Raw genomic sequence first — 18,934 nt, 5'->3', positions numbered from 1 at the left:
AAGAAGCATTTTGCAGAGTTTTCCCGTGTGTTTCTTTCATCTGCAGTACCTGGCACTTTCAGGGCAAACGTTGTGAAAAACAGTCTCATATGGCCAGGAACGGTGAAATTTTACCGTTTGAGCTGAAATGACAGCTTTGCATCAAATATGTTGCTGGCGTCAAAATAAGACTTTTTCCAGCATGGAAACACTATTTTACATTAGAAGAAGCATTTTGCTGAGTTTTCCCGTGTGTTTCTTTCATCTGCAGTACCTGGCACTTTCAGGGCAAACGTTGTGAAAAACAGTCTCATATGGCCAGGAACGGTGAAATTTTACCGTTTGAGCTGAAATGACAGCTTTGCATCAAATATGTTGCTGGCGTCAAAATAAGACTTTTTCCAGCATGGAAACACTATTTTACATTAGAAGAAGCATTTTGCAGAGTTTTCCCGTGTGTTTCTTTCATCTGCAGTACCTGGCACTTTCAGGGCAAACGTTGTGAAAAACAGTCTCATATGGCCAGGAACGGTGAAATTTTACCGTTTGAGCTGAAATGACAGCTTTGCATCAAATATGTTGCTGGCGTCAAAATAAGACTTTTTCCAGCATGGAAACACTATTTTACATTAGAAGAAGCATTTTGCTGAGTTTTCCCGTGTGTTTCTTTCATCTGCAGTACCTGGCACTTTCAGGGCAAACGTTGTGAAAAACAGTCTCATATGGCCAGGAACGGTGAAATTTTACCGTTTGAGCTGAAATGACAGCTTTGCATCAAATATGTTGCTGGCGTCAAAATAAGACTTTTTCCAGCATGGAAACACTATTTTACATTAGAAGAAGCATTTGGCAGAGTTTTCAAGTATGTTTCTGTGATTTGTACTGTGTGGCATTTTCAGGGCACACGCTGTGTCCCAGACACACGGAGAATGGCTGGAAACGCTTAAAACGGCAAGTTTCAGTCAGTTAGTGCTGAAATGAACGGTGTGTCTAAAATATGTTGCTGGCGTCAAAATAAGACTTTTTCCAGCATGGAAACACTATTTTACATTAGAAGAAGCATTTGGCAGAGTTTTCAAGTATGTTTCTGTGATTTGTACTGTGTGGCATTTTCAGGGCACACGCTGTGTCCCAGACACACGGAGAATGGCTGGAAACGCTTAAAACGGCAAGTTTCAGTCAGTTAGTGCTGAAATGAACGGTGTGTCTAAAATATGTTGCTGGCGTCAAAATAAGACTTTTTCCAGCATGGAAACACTATTTTACATTAGAAGAAGCATTTGGCAGAGTTTTCCCGTGTGTTTCTTTCATCTGCAGTACCTGGCACTTTCAGGGCAAACGTTGTGAAAAACAGTCTCATATGGCCAGGAACGGTGAAATTTTACCGTTTGAGCTGAAATGACAGCTTTGCATCAAATATGTTGCTGGCGTCAAAATAAGACTTTTTCCAGCATGGAAACACTATTTTACATTAGAAGAAGCATTTTGCAGAGTTTTCCCGTGTGTTTCTTTCATCTGCAGTACCTGGCACTTTCAGGGCAAACGTTGTGAAAAACATTCTCATATGGCCAGGAACGGTGAAATTTTACCGTTTGAGCTGAAATGACAGCTTTGCATCAAATATGTTGCTGGCGTCAAAATAAGACTTTTTCCAGCATGGAAACACTATTTTACATTAGAAGAAGCATTTTGCAGAGTTTTCCCGTGTGTTTCTTTCATCTGCAGTACCTGGCACTTTCAGGGCAAACGTTGTGAAAAACAGTCTCATATGGCCAGGAACGGTGAAATTTTACCGTTTGAGCTGAAATGACAGCTTTGCATCAAATATGTTGCTGGCGTCAAAATAAGACTTTTTCCAGCATGGAAACACTATTTTACATTAGAAGAAGCATTTGGCAGAGTTTTCCCGTGTGTTTCTTTCATCTGCAGTACCTGGCACTTTCAGGGCAAACGTTGTGAAAAACAGTCTCATATGGCCAGGAACGGTGAAATTTTACCGTTTGAGCTGAAATGACAGCTTTGCATCAAATATGTTGCTGGCGTCAAAATAAGACTTTTTCCAGCATGGAAACACTATTTTACATTAGAAGAAGCATTTGGCAGAGTTTTCAAGTATGTTTCTGTGATTTGTACTGTGTGGCATTTTCAGGGCACACGCTGTGTCCCAGACACACGGAGAATGGCTGCACAGCAAATTCACCAGAGTTAAAATTCTGGTGTTAGGCTGTTTCAGAGTAAAGTGTTTAGGTACCGGTGTTGATTCTGGCAGAATCAACTCTCCACTGGTGAGAAAATATATGGTGTTGGTGTAAAATCTACGAGTTGAGGACATTTAACATCGATGAGTGACACTTTGAACATCCGGGCACTTGACCTGCAGCTCGTTAAGGAATTTGACAACGGCCATTTTCTTCACTCGCATGGAGCGTGAGAAGGAGGGACTGGTGAGTAAAATAAATGAGTAGTCCTGTCACATACTTATTAAAATGTGTTTATACTTGCAATGCGTTGTTTCTGAATCCGAATACTTGCAATGCGTTGTTTCTAAATTAGGAGAAAGAATACACTTTACAGGCATTTCTAACAAGGTTTGTCCGTGTCCGTTTTTTGCTAACCTTAAGTAGACATGCAGACCGTTAGCATTCATTTAATTTCTTTTTCAGACAAACGTTAGACTAAATCCGTTACTAAAATGTAGTTTTTGAGTAGTTTGGGTTAAGTAGACAGTAATTTTAACTGATTTTAACCGGTGTTTCATCTGTCACGGTCATGTCATGTCATGTCAAAAAATCTAGTGCGCTCTCATAAACGTACGTGTCGTAAACGTTGTTAAGCGCTTCACTGTTAATTAAACTGTATGTTGGAGAATAAGCCTTCATTTTTTTTTTATTTTGTGCTTGTTGCTGTTACTGATCATTGGCTAATTTTCTGATGCATGTGTTTTTCAATGCGTTTGTTTAACAGGCTACAAACATACAAAAGTGTGAGGAGCAGTATTATAAGTTCCAGATCCGTGAGGCAGAAACAGAACGTCTGGCCACCAGCTTTGGTTCGAAAAGGTATATTTTGGTCCACCACAGTGAGTATAGTGAAAGGTATGTTTGTTATGTAGACTATTGAAAGACAGGCATCTAATCTGTTGTTCCTCTCTTTCTCTACAGGCTCATGTTGTAGATGGCAAAATGATTATTAAAGTGCAGTATCAAAACCGCAAGAAATTCATCAAATTACAAGATGCTGATTTTGAAGAATTCATATCTGAAGGTAAATGTTGCTATTGTTATATTGTTATATGTTATATTGTTATATGACTGGTATTACAGACTGAGTGAAAGTCATTACATCTAATGATTTAAACAATTTGACATGTGATGTTGTCTTTAACCTTATCACTTAGTGATAGAGAAGTTCTCCATCTGTGCGGACAAGATTACTGTTGAAGATGATTCCAGCACTGAGGTGGATGAAGCAGTGTTTGCAGAATTGTGCACAATGCAAGGGATTTGCTTTGTCATCAAGGACTGTTGTGACAACGGTAAATTTTAATGTATTAACTTATTTTAACTTAATTAATGAATTTTTACATTGTATTAACTACGGGGGGTTGCAGAAGATGCAGAAGATGAGTGTTATTATTATTATATTGTATGCTCTTAGATCCAGGCACAGCTCAGTCATCAGCTCCATCCACACCACTGTCCTCAACCAGCGGGAGTTTCTTCACTGTGTCCATTAGTAGCAGCGACAGTGAAACGTCAAGACCATCTAAGCGATTGAGAACGGATGATGAGGCTTTTCAGAGTTCTTCAGCCAGAGACGTGAGTTTATTCTCTGGTGTTTGCTTTAAATCATATCTAATTTCCTTTCTGATTCAATATATGTCCTTTTTTGTTGTTTTAAACTGCCATTCAACAACTTAACAGTAAGGATACAAACAATGTCAGAAGCTTGTGTTCACAAAAAGCTGTCTATTTCCTTTGCAATTATTTGGCTTGATCATCTTGATGATCATGTTGAAATCTGAAAGTAGTTAGCTGTTCTAGGTTTAAATCAAAACTGCTAAATATACCCCTGAGACTAGGCCAGATTGTTTGGCATTGTTAGTGTACATTGTACCATTTCACTCCGTTATTTAGTTTTGTTACAATCTGTTTAGCTGATAAAGCAGATCCTGCAGACAAAACCAGGAGGGACAACAGTGCTTGAAGAATATGAAGAAACTGGGATGTTGTGTGACAGTAGAAGAAGGCAGATGGTTAACATTCTTGCAGCACACATGGTTGAGACAGAAGGGTAAGTTAGGTTTAGGCATTTCACAGCTATTTAACCTACTGTTGTTTTGTTTTCCTTTTACGTCAATTCGCATACTCCAAGATTATTAAATTGTGATCGGAGAAAAAGCAAGAATGACAGTGATAAGCTCAACTCTGCACTAGATGACTCATGTTACTGAAGTAATGTGGTTACCGTTCAGCCTGTAAAGCACTTGTACATGTAAGCTAGGAACAATTTCCCTTTTCTCTGCAGGAGGGTCCCTCAGCGATTCACTAAAGAGAAGTATGCATTGGGAATTGTCACCTTATTCCCTGCATTAAAGGATCCTCTATCTAGGAAAGGCTATGTAAGTTGTGCATGTTTCTTAATTACATACTGTAGTTAAAAATAATAATGGTGTGTGAATGCGTTTGACATTGTGTCGTGCCCCTAGTGCTTATTAATACACAAATAAAATTATGGACTCACTATTGCTTTTTTGTCTCTGTCCTTTTATAGGAACATTTTTATGACAGTGAAAGTGGCTCTGGATTTCTGGCATGGCGGCTCAAGACAATTCAGAGAAAGACAAAACTTTTGTCCAAGGAACCTATTATGCAGACAGCAAGAGGAGGTGGTCCAAGACAGGAGAGAGAGGTGCCTCAGATTGGTGGTCAGTTAGACGACAAACGTTGTAAAGAGGCCATATCTTTGATGAACCACACAAGTGATGGAAAAATCATCCTGCAAAAAATGAGGGAAACCTTTGAGTATAGACAGCGCCTCATCCACAATCCTGATGAATCACACACCATACTCTCTGTGTTTCCGAGGTTCCTGGACACAAAGGGACTGGTAATTATTGTCATTTTCATTATCATTTTTAATTCATAGCTTTAAGCTTAGCTTAGAAATGTAAACTTAACCAGAAATGTTCTTTCATTTCTCTGTTGCTGCAGATACATCAAGATTTCAGTCTCCTCTTTGGACCAGAAACATCTGCCAAACTTCTTGAGAAATGGCATACTTTCTGTAAAAGCAAGGTGATCAGAGAAGCAGAGAGCCTGACTACAACACCAGTGCTCCAGAGTTTGCTGACGTCTGCCAGAAATCAGGACAATGATGACTGCCCAGGTATTCTATTAAAGGCTAAATGAAATGATGTCAATTAATTGTGTCTTACAATACGTAGTACTTAAAGGGATAGTTCAGATTATTTGACGTAAGGTTGTATGAGGTATTTAGTGATACAGTACATAGAGGTTGATGCAGCCCCAACTTTGTGAAGCAGAGTACCAGCGCAGAATATTTATTTAATTTATAAGAAACTTGTGATCAAAAAAAACCTCTCTTTCTTACAGAGTGGGACAGTGATATGGCATCTTTCCTGCTGCTCCTGCATATCCTACCACCTCAGCCTACTAAAAGGAAAACACCAAAGATCAGTGCAGCTCAGGCTATGGACCATCTAGTTGTGTTTCACAAGGTATGTATTAGGCCACAGTATGCAATTGAATTGGGAAATGTAGCACAGACAAAAAGACAATATTACAAAGCAACTTGTTACTTAATTATTTCCTCCTCCAGTCATGTAGGAGCCTAGACGAACACATGGAGAACCAGGAGGGACATCACCAGCCCTATATTCTTGCATGTGGAACCTGCAAGCAGGACATCAGCACTTATTACGTCGTGATAGACAAGAAGCTTATCCCCTGCCAGGGAACCACGTCATTGGCAGCTGTTGATGAACTCTTCAAGGTGCACTTCGTTTTCAGTGTAAGTTATGATGCTGCTCTCAACAACATGTACACATTCCTACAGACAACAGTCTATGGTTTGGATGTTGACACGACTAAAGAAAGTCCAAAGGTGAAGGAATTGAGAGCCAAGTTCATGAACACAAGCTAAGAGCCAAGTTCTTATACAGTGTATATGTGTACATCATTGCATGATACACATAGCGCAATTATGCAGCACATTTTTGTTAGCCTCTCTTTGTTTTTTGGGGGGAAAAAGTCTTAGTATTTGTGTTGGGATATCAAAGAAAGAAGAGTGACATACCTGAATAGAGGCAAAGAGTTCTTGAACTATGTATAGGTGTTACATTTGCAGATCCTTGCATGATGCACCTAGTGCATTAATTCGGCACCTGAAGTTTTGTCATGGGTTATATCCAGGTAAAAAATTTGTTGTTCTCTGTGCTCAAGAAGGATGTTCATTGCAGTTTCAAAGTTTTGCAGGTTTTAGAAAGCATTTAAATATTTGTCATAGTACGGTTAACATGGGAACAAGCGATGGTGTAAATATCCAAGCACATCAGTCAGACTTCAGTGAACAGAGCTCACAACAAGATGCCTCTGACATGGAATTAGATGTGACAACTCAACCTTCAACATCTCATATGTCAAAAGATCAGGCAAAAGATATGTGCGCTTCAATCATAGCAAAGTTACAGGGCAGTGGTGTTGCCAACAATATTGTGTTATCTGTTGTTGAAAGCATGGAGGAGTATGTTAGTGAAGTTCATGCAAATCTTAAAGAGCAAGTGTTAGATGCAGTGCCTACTGATAATCCCAGTAGAAGTGCAGTGGAAGACATCTTCAGGAATACTTTCAATCCATTCAGTGACTTAAACACAAACTCTAAATGGAGTAAATATTTTTGTGAGAAATGGGGTGTTGTCGAACCACTAGAAATGCACTTAGGAGTGAGATATGATTCAAAGAGAAACAAAGTATCAGGAGTGTATGAGCAGGTACCAGTAAATGACACTTTTATTTATGTACCCCTGTTAAAAACATTAGAGTTCATTTTCAAGAATCAAGATGTGTGTTGTCATATTAACAAATCTGTTGATTTTGGTAGCTTATACAAAGATTTCTGTGATGGAAAATATTTCAGAAATCACCCATTATATTCAAAATTGAAAAATGCATTGCAAATCCAAATCTACTATGATGATTTTGAAACATCAAATCCACTAGGGTCAAAACAAGGCATTCATAAGCTTGGATGTTTATATTTTACACTCCGCAATTTACCACCACGTATGAATTCCTCACTAATGAATATCCATCTCATTTCTTTGTTTCATTCCCAAGATGCAAAAAAGTATGGCATTGACAAAGTACTTTCTCCGTTTGTAGATGATGTGAAGTTACTAGAGCAAAATGGAATGAAAGTGTCATTTAGTGAACAACCTGTCTATGGCACCATAGCACAAGTAACAGGCGACAACTTAGGCCTGAACTCAATTCTTGGATATGTGGAATCTTTCGCTGCTAACTATTACTGCAGAGTGTGTCTTATTGATAGAGCAACTGCTCAAACAGTGTTTAGTGAAAATGATCCACGTGTGTTGTTGCGCACAAAACTAACCAATGAGAATCATTACAACTATCTTGCCGAGAATCCAAGAGAAAATTCTTGTTTTGGTATCAAACGCAATAGTATACTCAATTCCTTGACATATTACAATGTATCTGATAACTTTGTGTGTGATATAATGCATGATATCTTAGAAGGAGTAGCACAGTATGAGATTAAGTTATTGTTTGAATATTTGAAACAGAATTATATTTCTAATGAAAACATACTCCAACGTGTACATGCATTCAACTATGGCTTCATGGATAAAAAAAATCGTCCAACACACATAAACATGTTTTGTACTGGCAATAGTATTGGCCTGAATGCCAGTCAAACATTATGCCTTATTCGTAACCTGCCATTAATACTTGGAGATGTTGTACCAGAAGGTGACACACACTGGCATTTGTTGTTGCTGTTGTTACATATCATTAACATTGTGTTTTCCCCCTGTATTACAGAGGGTATGACTATTTTTTTAAAACATCTTATTGCAGAGCATCATAAATTATTCACTGATTTGTATCCTCAAAATAATCTGATCCCAAAACACCACTTCATGATCCATTAGCCTGAATGCATACGTCAAATTGGACCTTTAGTACATGTTTGGAGTATGAGGTATGAGGCTAAACACAAATTCTTTAAGTCTAGCTTAAAAAACTTCAAGAACATAACCAAGTCCCTTGCTAAAAAACACCAAATTGCAGTTGCTTATCATTGGGAATCGTTGTCCACTAAGGGTATTGAGTCTGGGCCTGTTAAACTGAAAAAACTGACTGATGTTGAAAATGGTGATTTGATTTCAGAACATTTTCAGATTGATTTGTCAAGTGATATACACGAGACAACTTGGGTTAAACATAATGGCATTGAATATCACACTGGTCTTGTTGTGTGCACTGATGTTGTCAATGATATGCCAGTGTTCATGAAGATTATTTGTATTTTTCTGCAAAATGATGTGTTTTTTTTAGTTTCAGAAATGGAGACTGTATTTGTAGAGCATTTTCATGCTTTTCGTGTTGTTGACAACACACATAATGTTTCAGTTGTTAGACCTCATGATTTGAGATACTTTAAGCCCTTCGATGTCCAGAGGTCTTATGGTTCAGACTTATTTTTGTATATTGTGCCAGACAGCTGCATTGTATAGGGCAAACTACAGAGCTTGGGCACTATTGTACAAGGTCACTGTACAAGGTTGTTTTAAGTGCCATTTTTCTTTAAAATCAATTTCAAACTCTTTAGTAAAAATAAAATATTTTTCATTGCAATACTTTAAGGAGTGATTATTGTTATCCCTGTGTACCATATAACATGTGTCAATGGTAAAGTGAACACTACTACTTAAGTGTACATTTAACGCCATCAAGTGTTGATGATTACTGGTACAGTGTTGACCTGTTAAATCCAACAGTGTCTCTAATGGGTGTAAGTTTAACACTAACTTGGGGTTCTTGTCATACATTACAGTGTTAATATTTTACACTATAAGAGTTTGTTGGGTAACACTACCACAGTGTTAATAATTTTAATGAATCCACTGTTGTGTTAATATTTTACACTATAAGAGTTTGTTGGGTAACACTACCACAGTGTTAATAATTTTAATGAATCCACTGTAGTGTTAATATTTTACACTATAAGAGTTTGTTGGGTAACACTACCACAGTGTTAATAATTTTAATGAATCCACTGTAGTGTTAATATTTTACACTATAAGAGTTTGTCAGATAACACTACCACAGTGTTAATAATTTTAACGATTTCAAAAGTGTTAATTTAACACTTAACCAGTGGTTCCCATATAAACCCCGGGAAAGTGTTAGTTTTAACTCTGAGGGTGTTAAATTTGCGATTTCAAATTTGCTGTGTGGAAACGCTTAAAACGGCAAGTTTCAGTCAGTTAGTGCTGAAATGAACGGTGTGTCTAAAATATGTTGCTGGCGTCAAAATAAGACTGTTTCCAGCATGGAAACACTATTTTACATTAGAAGAAGCATTTTGCAGAGTTTTCCCGTGTGTTTCTTTCATCTGCAGTACCTGGCACTTTCAGGGCAAACGTTGTGAAAAACAGTCTCATATGGCCAGGAACGGTGAAATTTTACCGTTTGAGCTGAAATGACAGCTTTGCATCAAATATGTTGCTGGCGTCAAAATAAGACTTTTTCCAGCATGGAAACACTATTTTACATTAGAAGAAGCATTTGGCAGAGTTTTCAAGTATGTTTCTGTGATTTGTACTGTGTGGCATTTTCAGGGCACACGCTGTGTCCCAGACACACGGAGAATGGCTGGAAACGCTTAAAACGGCAAGTTTCAGTCAGTTAGTGCTGAAATGAACGGTGTGTCTAAAATATGTTGCTGGCGTCAAAATAAGACTGTTTCCAGCATGGAAACACTATTTTACATTAGAAGAAGCATTTTGCAGAGTTTTCCCGTGTGTTTCTTTCATCTGCAGTACCTGGCACTTTCAGGGCAAACGTTGTGAAAAACAGTCTCATATGGCCAGGAACGGTGAAATTTTACCGTTTGAGCTGAAATGACAGCTTTGCATCAAATATGTTGCTGGCGTCAAAATAAGACTTTTTCCAGCATGGAAACACTATTTTACATTAGAAGAAGCATTTGGCAGAGTTTTCAAGTATGTTTCTGTGATTTGTACTGTGTGGCATTTTCAGGGCACACGCTGTGTCCCAGACACACGGAGAATGGCTGGAAACGCTTAAAACGGCAAGTTTCAGTCAGTTAGTGCTGAAATGAACGGTGTGTCTAAAATATGTTGCTGGCGTCAAAATAAGACTGTTTCCAGCATGGAAACACTATTTTACATTAGAAGAAGCATTTTGCAGAGTTTTCCCGTGTGTTTCTTTCATCTGCAGTACCTGGCACTTTCAGGGCAAACGTTGTGAAAAACAGTCTCATATGGCCAGGAACGGTGAAATTTTACCGTTTGAGCTGAAATGACAGCTTTGCATCAAATATGTTGCTGGCGTCAAAATAAGACTTTTTCCAGCATGGAAACACTATTTTACATTAGAAGAAGCATTTGGCAGAGTTTTCAAGTATGTTTCTGTGATTTGTACTGTGTGGCATTTTCAGGGCACACGCTGTGTCCCAGACACACGGAGAATGGCTGGAAACGCTTAAAACGGCAAGTTTCAGTCAGTTAGTGCTGAAATGAACGGTGTGTCTAAAATATGTTGCTGGCGTCAAAATAAGACTGTTTCCAGCATGGAAACACTATTTTACATTAGAAGAAGCATTTTGCAGAGTTTTCCCGTGTGTTTCTTTCATCTGCAGTACCTGGCACTTTCAGGGCAAACGTTGTGAAAAACAGTCTCATATGGCCAGGAACGGTGAAATTTTACCGTTTGAGCTGAAATGACAGCTTTGCATCAAATATGTTGCTGGCGTCAAAATAAGACTTTTTCCAGCATGGAAACACTATTTTACATTAGAAGAAGCATTTGGCAGAGTTTTCAAGTATGTTTCTGTGATTTGTACTGTGTGGCATTTTCAGGGCACACGCTGTGTCCCAGACACACGGAGAATGGCTGGAAACGCTTAAAACGGCAAGTTTCAGTCAGTTAGTGCTGAAATGAACGGTGTGTCTAAAATATGTTGCTGGCGTCAAAATAAGACTGTTTCCAGCATGGAAACACTATTTTACATTAGAAGAAGCATTTTGCAGAGTTTTCAAGTATGTTTCTGTGATTTGTACTGTGTGGCATTTTCAGGGCACACGCTGTGTCCCAGACACACGGAGAATGGCTGGAAACGCTTAAAACGGCAAGTTTCAGTCAGTTAGTGCTGAAATGAACGGTGTGTCTAAAATATGTTGCTGGCGTCAAAATAAGACTGTTTCCAGCATGGAAACACTATTTTACATTAGAAGAAGCATTTTGCAGAGTTTTCCCGTGTGTTTCTTTCATCTGCAGTACCTGGCACTTTCAGGGCAAACGTTGTGAAAAACAGTCTCATATGGCCAGGAACGGTGAAATTTTACCGTTTGAGCTGAAATGACAGCTTTGCATCAAATATGTTGCTGGCGTCAAAATAAGACTTTTTCCAGCATGGAAACACTATTTTACATTAGAAGAAGCATTTTGCAGAGTTTTCCCGTGTGTTTCTTTCATCTGCAGTACCTGGCACTTTCAGGGCAAACGTTGTGAAAAACAGTCTCATATGGCCAGGAACGGTGAAATTTTACCGTTTGAGCTGAAATGACAGCTTTGCATCAAATATGTTGCTGGCGTCAAAATAAGACTTTTTCCAGCATGGAAACACTATTTTACATTAGAAGAAGCATTTTGCAGAGTTTTCCCGTGTGTTTCTTTCATCTGCAGTACCTGGCACTTTCAGGGCAAACGTTGTGAAAAACAGTCTCATATGGCCAGGAACGGTGAAATTTTACCGTTTGAGCTGAAATGACAGCTTTGCATCAAATATGTTGCTGGCGTCAAAATAAGACTTTTTCCAGCATGGAAACACTATTTTACATTAGAAGAAGCATTTTGCAGAGTTTTCCCGTGTGTTTCTTTCATCTGCAGTACCTGGCACTTTCAGGGCAAACGTTGTGAAAAACAGTCTCATATGGCCAGGAACGGTGAAATTTTACCGTTTGAGCTGAAATGACAGCTTTGCATCAAATATGTTGCTGGCGTCAAAATAAGACTTTTTCCAGCATGGAAACACTATTTTACATTAGAAGAAGCATTTGGCAGAGTTTTCAAGTATGTTTCTGTGATTTGTACTGTGTGGCATTTTCAGGGCACACGCTGTGTCCCAGACACACGGAGAATGGCTGGAAACGCTTAAAACGGCAAGTTTCAGTCAGTTAGTGCTGAAATGAACGGTGTGTCTAAAATATGTTGCTGGCGTCAAAATAAGACTTTTTCCAGCATGGAAACACTATTTTACATTAGAAGAAGCATTTTGCAGAGTTTTCAAGTATGTTTCTGTGATTTGTACTGTGTGGCATTTTCAGGGCACACGCTGTGTCCCAGACACACGGAGAATGGCTGGAAACGCTTAAAACGGCAAGTTTCAGTCAGTTAGTGCTGAAATGAACGGTGTGTCTAAAATATGTTGCTGGCGTCAAAATAAGACTTTTTCCAGCATGGAAACACTATTTTACATTAGAAGAAGCATTTTGCAGAGTTTTCCCGTGTGTTTCTTTCATCTGCAGTACCTGGCACTTTCAGGGCAAACGTTGTGAAAAACAGTCTCATATGGCCAGGAACGGTGAAATTTTACCGTTTGAGCTGAAATGACAGCTTTGCATCAAATATGTTGCTGGCGTCAAAATAAGACTTTTTCCAGCATGGAAACACTATTTTACATTAGAAGAAGCATTTTGCAGAGTTTTCCCGTGTGTTTCTTTCATCTGCAGTACCTGGCACTTTCAGGGCAAACGTTGTGAAAAACAGTCTCATATGGCCAGGAACGGTGAAATTTTACCGTTTGAGCTGAAATGACAGCTTTGCATCAAATATGTTGCTGGCGTCAAAATAAGACTTTTTCCAGCATGGAAACACTATTTTACATTAGAAGAAGCATTTTGCAGAGTTTTCCCGTGTGTTTCTTTCATCTGCAGTACCTGGCACTTTCAGGGCAAACGTTGTGAAAAACAGTCTCATATGGCCAGGAACGGTGAAATTTTACCGTTTGAGCTGAAATGACAGCTTTGCATCAAATATGTTGCTGGCGTCAAAATAAGACTTTTTCCAGCATGGAAACACTATTTTACATTAGAAGAAGCATTTGGCAGAGTTTTCAAGTATGTTTCTGTGATTTGTACTGTGTGGCATTTTCAGGGCACACGCTGTGTCCCAGACACACGGAGAATGGCTGGAAACGCTTAAAACGGCAAGTTTCAGTCAGTTAGTGCTGAAATGAACGGTGTGTCTAAAATATGTTGCTGGAGTCAAAATAAGACTTTTTCCAGCATGGAAACACTATTTTACATTAGAAGAAGCATTTTGCAGAGTTTTCCCGTGTGTTTCTTTCATCTGCAGTACCTGGCACTTTCAGGGCAAACGTTGTGAAAAACAGTCTCATATGGCCAGGAACGGTGAAATTTTACCGTTTGAGCTGAAATGACAGCTTTGCATCAAATATGTTGCTGGCGTCAAAATAAGACTTTTTCCAGCATGGAAACACTATTTTACATTAGAAGAAGCATTTTGCAGAGTTTTCCCGTGTGTTTCTTTCATCTGCAGTACCTGGCACTTTCAGGGCAAACGTTGTGAAAAACAGTCTCATATGGCCAGGAACGGTGAAATTTTACCGTTTGAGCTGAAATGACAGCTTTGCATCAAATATGTTGCTGGCGTCAAAATAAGACTTTTTCCAGCATGGAAACACTATTTTACATTAGAAGAAGCATTTTGCAGAGTTTTCCCGTGTGTTTCTTTCATCTGCAGTACCTGGCACTTTCAGGGCAAACGTTGTGAAAAACAGTCTCATATGGCCAGGAACGGTGAAATTTTACCGTTTGAGCTGAAATGACAGCTTTGCATCAAATATGTTGCTGGCGTCAAAATAAGACTTTTTCCAGCATGGAAACACTATTTTACATTAGAAGAAGCATTTGGCAGAGTTTTCAAGTATGTTTCTGTGATTTGTACTGTGTGGCATTTTCAGGGCACACGCTGTGTCCCAGACACACGGAGAATGGCTGGAAACGCTTAAAACGGCAAGTTTCAGTCAGTTAGTGCTGAAATGAACGGTGTGTCTAAAATATGTTGCTGGCGTCAAAATAAGACTTTTTCCAGCATGGAAACACTATTTTACATTAGAAGAAGCATTTTGCAGAGTTTTCAAGTATGTTTCTGTGATTTGTACTGTGTGGCATTTTCAGGGCACACGCTGTGTCCCAGACACACGGAGAATGGCTGGAAACGCTTAAAACGGCAAGTTTCAGTCAGTTAGTGCTGAAATGAACGGTGTGTCTAAAATATGTTGCTGGCGTCAAAATAAGACTGTTTCCAGCATGGAAACACTATTTTACATTAGAAGAAGCATTTTGCAGAGTTTTCCCGTGTGTTTCTTTCATCTGCAGTACCTGGCACTTTCAGGGCAAACGTTGTGAAAAACAGTCTCATATGGCCAGGAACGGTGAAATTTTACCGTTTGAGCTGAAATGACAGCTTTGCATCAAATATGTTGCTGGCGTCAAAATAAGACTTTTTCCAGCATGGAAACACTATTTTACATTAGAAGAAGCATTTTGCAGAGTTTTCCCGTGTGTTTCTTTCATCTGCAGTACCTGGCACTTTCAGGGCAAACGTTGTGAAAAACAGTCTCATATGGCCAGGAACGGTGAAATTTTACCGTTTGAGCTGAAATGACAGCTTTGCATCAAATATGTTGCTGGCGTCAAAATAAGACTTTTTCCAGCATGGAAACACTATTTTACATTAGAAGAAGCATTTTGCAGAGTTTTCCCGTGTGTTTCTTTCATCTGCAGTACCTGGCACTTTCAGGGCAAACGTTGTGAAAAACAGTCTCATATGGCCAGGAACGGTGAAATTTTACCGTTTGAGCTGAAATGACAGCTTTGCATCAAATATGTTGCTGGCGTCAAAATAAGACTTTTTCCAGCATGGAAACACTATTTTACATTAGAAGAAGCATTTGGCAGAGTTTTCAAGTATGTTTCTGTGATTTGTACTGTGTGGCATTTTCAGGGCACACGCTGTGTCCCAGACACACGGAGAATGGCTGGAAACGCTTAAAACGGCAAGTTTCAGTCAGTTAGTGCTGAAATGAACGGTGTGTCTAAAATATGTTGCTGGAGTCAAAATAAGACTTTTTCCAGCATGGAAACACTATTTTACATTAGAAGAAGCATTTTGCAGAGTTTTCCCGTGTGTTTCTTTCATCTGCAGTACCTGGCACTTTCAGGGCAAACGTTGTGAAAAACAGTCTCATATGGCCAGGAACGGTGAAATTTTACCGTTTGAGCTGAAATGACAGCTTTGCATCAAATATGTTGCTGGCGTCAAAATAAGACTTTTTCCAGCATGGAAACACTATTTTACATTAGAAGAAGCATTTTGCAGAGTTTTCCCGTGTGTTTCTTTCATCTGCAGTACCTGGCACTTTCAGGGCAAACGTTGTGAAAAACAGTCTCATATGGCCAGGAACGGTGAAATTTTACCGTTTGAGCTGAAATGACAGCTTTGCATCAAATATGTTGCTGGCGTCAAAATAAGACTTTTTCCAGCATGGAAACACTATTTTACATTAGAAGAAGCATTTGGCAGAGTTTTCAAGTATGTTTCTCTGATTTGTACTGTGTGGCATTTTCAGGGCACACGCTGTGTCCCAGACACACGGAGAATGGCTGGAAACGCTTAAAACGGCAAGTTTCAGTCAGTTAGTGCTGAAATGAACGGTGTGTCTAAAATATGTTGCTGGCGTCAAAATAAGACTTTTTCCAGCATGGAAACACTATTTTACATTAGAAGAAGCATTTGGCAGAGTTTTCAAGTATGTTTCTGTGATTTGTACTGTGTGGCATTTTCAGGGCACACGCTGTGTCCCAGACACACGGAGAATGGCTGGAAACGCTTAAAACGGCAAGTTTCAGTCAGTTAGTGCTGAAATGAACGGTGTGTCTAAAATATGTTGCTGGCGTCAAAATAAGACTGTTTCCAGCATGGAAACACTATTTTACATTAGAAGAAGCATTTTGCAGAGTTTTCCCGTGTGTTTCTTTCATCTGCAGTACCTGGCACTTTCAGGGCAAACGTTGTGAAAAACAGTCTCATATGGCCAGGAACGGTGAAATTTTACCGTTTGAGCTGAAATGACAGCTTTGCATCAAATATGTTGCTGGCGTCAAAATAAGACTTTTTCCAGCATGGAAACACTATTTTACATTAGAAGAAGCATTTTGCAGAGTTTTCCCGTGTGTTTCTTTCATCTGCAGTACCTGGCACTTTCAGGGCAAACGTTGTGAAAAACAGTCTCATATGGCCAGGAACGGTGAAATTTTACCGTTTGAGCTGAAATGACAGCTTTGCATCAAATATGTTGCTGGCGTCAAAATAAGACTTTTTCCAGCATGGAAACACTATTTTACATTAGAAGAAGCATTTTGCTGAGTTTTCCCGTGTGTTTCTTTCATCTGCAGTACCTGGCACTTTCAGGGCAAACGTTGTGAAAAACAGTCTCATATGGCCAGGAACGGTGAAATTTTACCGTTTGAGCTGAAATGACAGCTTTGCATCAAATATGTTGCTGGCGTCAAAATAAGACTTTTTCCAGCATGGAAACACTATTTTACATTAGAAGAAGCATTTGGCAGAGTTTTCCCGTGTGTTTCTTTCATCTGCAGTACCTGGCACTTTCAGGGCAAACGTTGTGAAAAACAGTCTCATATGGCCAGGAACGGTGAAATTTTACCGTTTGAGCTGAAATGACAGCTTTGCATCAAATATGTTGCTGGCGTCAAAATAAGACTTTTTCCAGCATGGAAACACTATTTTACATTAGAAGAAGCATTTTGCAGAGTTTTCCCGTGTGTTTCTTTCATCTGCAGTACCTGGCACTTTCAGGGCAAACGTTGTGAAAAACAGTCTCATATGGCCAGGAACGGTGAAATTTTACCGTTTGAGCTGAAATGACAGCTTTGCATCAAATATGTTGCTGGCGTCAAAATAAGACTTTTTCCAGCATGGAAACACTATTTTACATTAGAAGAAGCATTTGGCAGAGTTTTCAAGTATGTTTCTGTGATTTGTACTGTGTGGCATTTTCAGGGCACACGCTGTGTCCCAGACACACGGAGAATGGCTGGAAACGCTTAAAACGGCAAGTTTCAGTCAGTTAGTGCTGAAATGAACGGTGTGTCTAAAATATGTTGCTGGCGTCAAAATAAGACTTTTTCCAGCATGGAAACACTATTTTACATTAGAAGAAGCATTTTGCAGAGTTTTCCCGTGTGTTTCTTTCATCTGCAGTACCTGGCACTTTCAGGGCAAACGTTGTGAAAAACAGTCTCATATGGCCAGGAACGGTGAAATTTTACCGTTTGAGCTGAAATGACAGCTTTGCATCAAATATGTTGCTGGCGTCAAAATAAGACTTTTTCCAGCATGGAAACACTATTTTACATTAGAAGAAGCATTTGGCAGAGTTTTCAAGTATGTTTCTGTGATTTGTACTGTGTGGCATTTTCAGGGCACACGCTGTGTCCCAGACACACGGAGAATGGCTGGAAACGCTTAAAACGGCAAGTTTCAGTCAGTTAGTGCTGAAATGAACGGTGTGTCTAAAATATGTTGCTGGCGTCAAAATAAGACTTTTTCCAGCATGGAAACACTATTTTACATTAGAAGAAGCATTTTGCAGAGTTTTCCCGTGTGTTTCTTTCATCTGCAGTACCTGGCACTTTCAGGGCAAACGTTGTGAAAAACAGTCTCATATGGCCAGGAACGGTGAAATTTTACCGTTTGAGCTGAAATGACAGCTTTGCATCAAATATGTTGCTGGCGTCAAAATAAGACTTTTTCCAGCATGGAAACACTATTTTACATTAGAAGAAGCATTTTGCAGAGTTTTCCCGTGTGTTTCTTTCATCTGCAGTACCTGGCACTTTCAGGGCAAACGTTGTGAAAAACAGTCTCATATGGCCAGGAACGGTGAAATTTTACCGTTTGAGCTGAAATGACAGCTTTGCATCAAATATGTTGCTGGCGTCAAAATAAGACTTTTTCCAGCATGGAAACACTATTTTACATTAGAAGAAGCATTTGGCAGAGTTTTCAAGTATGTTTCTGTGATTTGTACTGTGTGGCATTTTCAGGGCACACGCTGTGTCCCAGACACACGGAGAATGGCTGGAAACGCTTAAAACGGCAAGTTTCAGTCAGTTAGTGCTGAAATGAACGGTGTGTCTAAAATATGTTGCTGGCGTCAAAATAAGACTGTTTCCAGCATGGAAACACTATTTTACATTAGAAGAAGCATTTTGCAGAGTTTTCCCGTGTGTTTCTTTCATCTGCAGTACCTGGCACTTTCAGGGCAAACGTTGTGAAAAACAGTCTCATATGGCCAGGAACGGTGAAATTTTACCGTTTGAGCTGAAATGACAGCTTTGCATCAAATATGTTGCTGGCGTCAAAATAAGACTTTTTCCAGCATGGAAACACTATTTTACATTAGAAGAAGCATTTGGCAGAGTTTTCAAGTATGTTTCTGTGATTTGTACTGTGTGGCATTTTCAGGGCACACGCTGTGTCCCAGACACACGGAGAATGGCTGGAAACGCTTAAAACGGCAAGTTTCAGTCAGTTAGTGCTGAAATGAACGG

General features: G+C 39.3%; 1 protein-coding gene across 1 annotated transcript; it reads left to right on the top strand.

Moving 5' to 3' along the window:
- Positions 1-2,399: 2,399 nt before the first annotated feature.
- Positions 2,400-6,144, top strand: LOC121178288. Its single transcript, XM_041032845.1, has 9 exons — positions 2,400-2,423; positions 2,944-3,058; positions 3,377-3,514; positions 3,637-3,797; positions 4,136-4,272; positions 4,507-4,600; positions 5,193-5,359; positions 5,656-5,719; positions 5,821-6,144. The coding sequence occupies exons 1-9, from the start codon at positions 2,400-2,402 to the stop codon at positions 6,142-6,144; spliced, it is 1,224 nt and encodes a 407-aa protein (XP_040888779.1).
- Positions 6,145-18,934: the final 12,790 nt, after the last annotated feature.

This window comes from Toxotes jaculatrix, unplaced genomic scaffold (genome assembly GCF_017976425.1).
Source record: "Toxotes jaculatrix isolate fToxJac2 unplaced genomic scaffold, fToxJac2.pri scaffold_75_ctg1, whole genome shotgun sequence".
Lineage (NCBI taxonomy): Eukaryota > Metazoa > Chordata > Actinopteri > Toxotidae > Toxotes > Toxotes jaculatrix.
Note: the sequence above shows the minus strand (reverse complement) of the source record. Positions and strands in the feature narration are given on the sequence as shown.

Coding starts and splice junctions, on each gene's coding strand:
- LOC121178288 (XM_041032845.1), top strand. CDS start 2,400: ATGGAGCGTGAGAAGGAGGGACTG. Junction 3,798..4,135: donor AGAGTTCTTCAGCCAGAGAC/GTGAGTTTATTC, acceptor CAATCTGTTTAG/CTGATAAAGCAGATCCTGCA. Junction 4,273..4,506: donor CACATGGTTGAGACAGAAGG/GTAAGTTAGGTT, acceptor TTTTCTCTGCAG/GAGGGTCCCTCAGCGATTCA.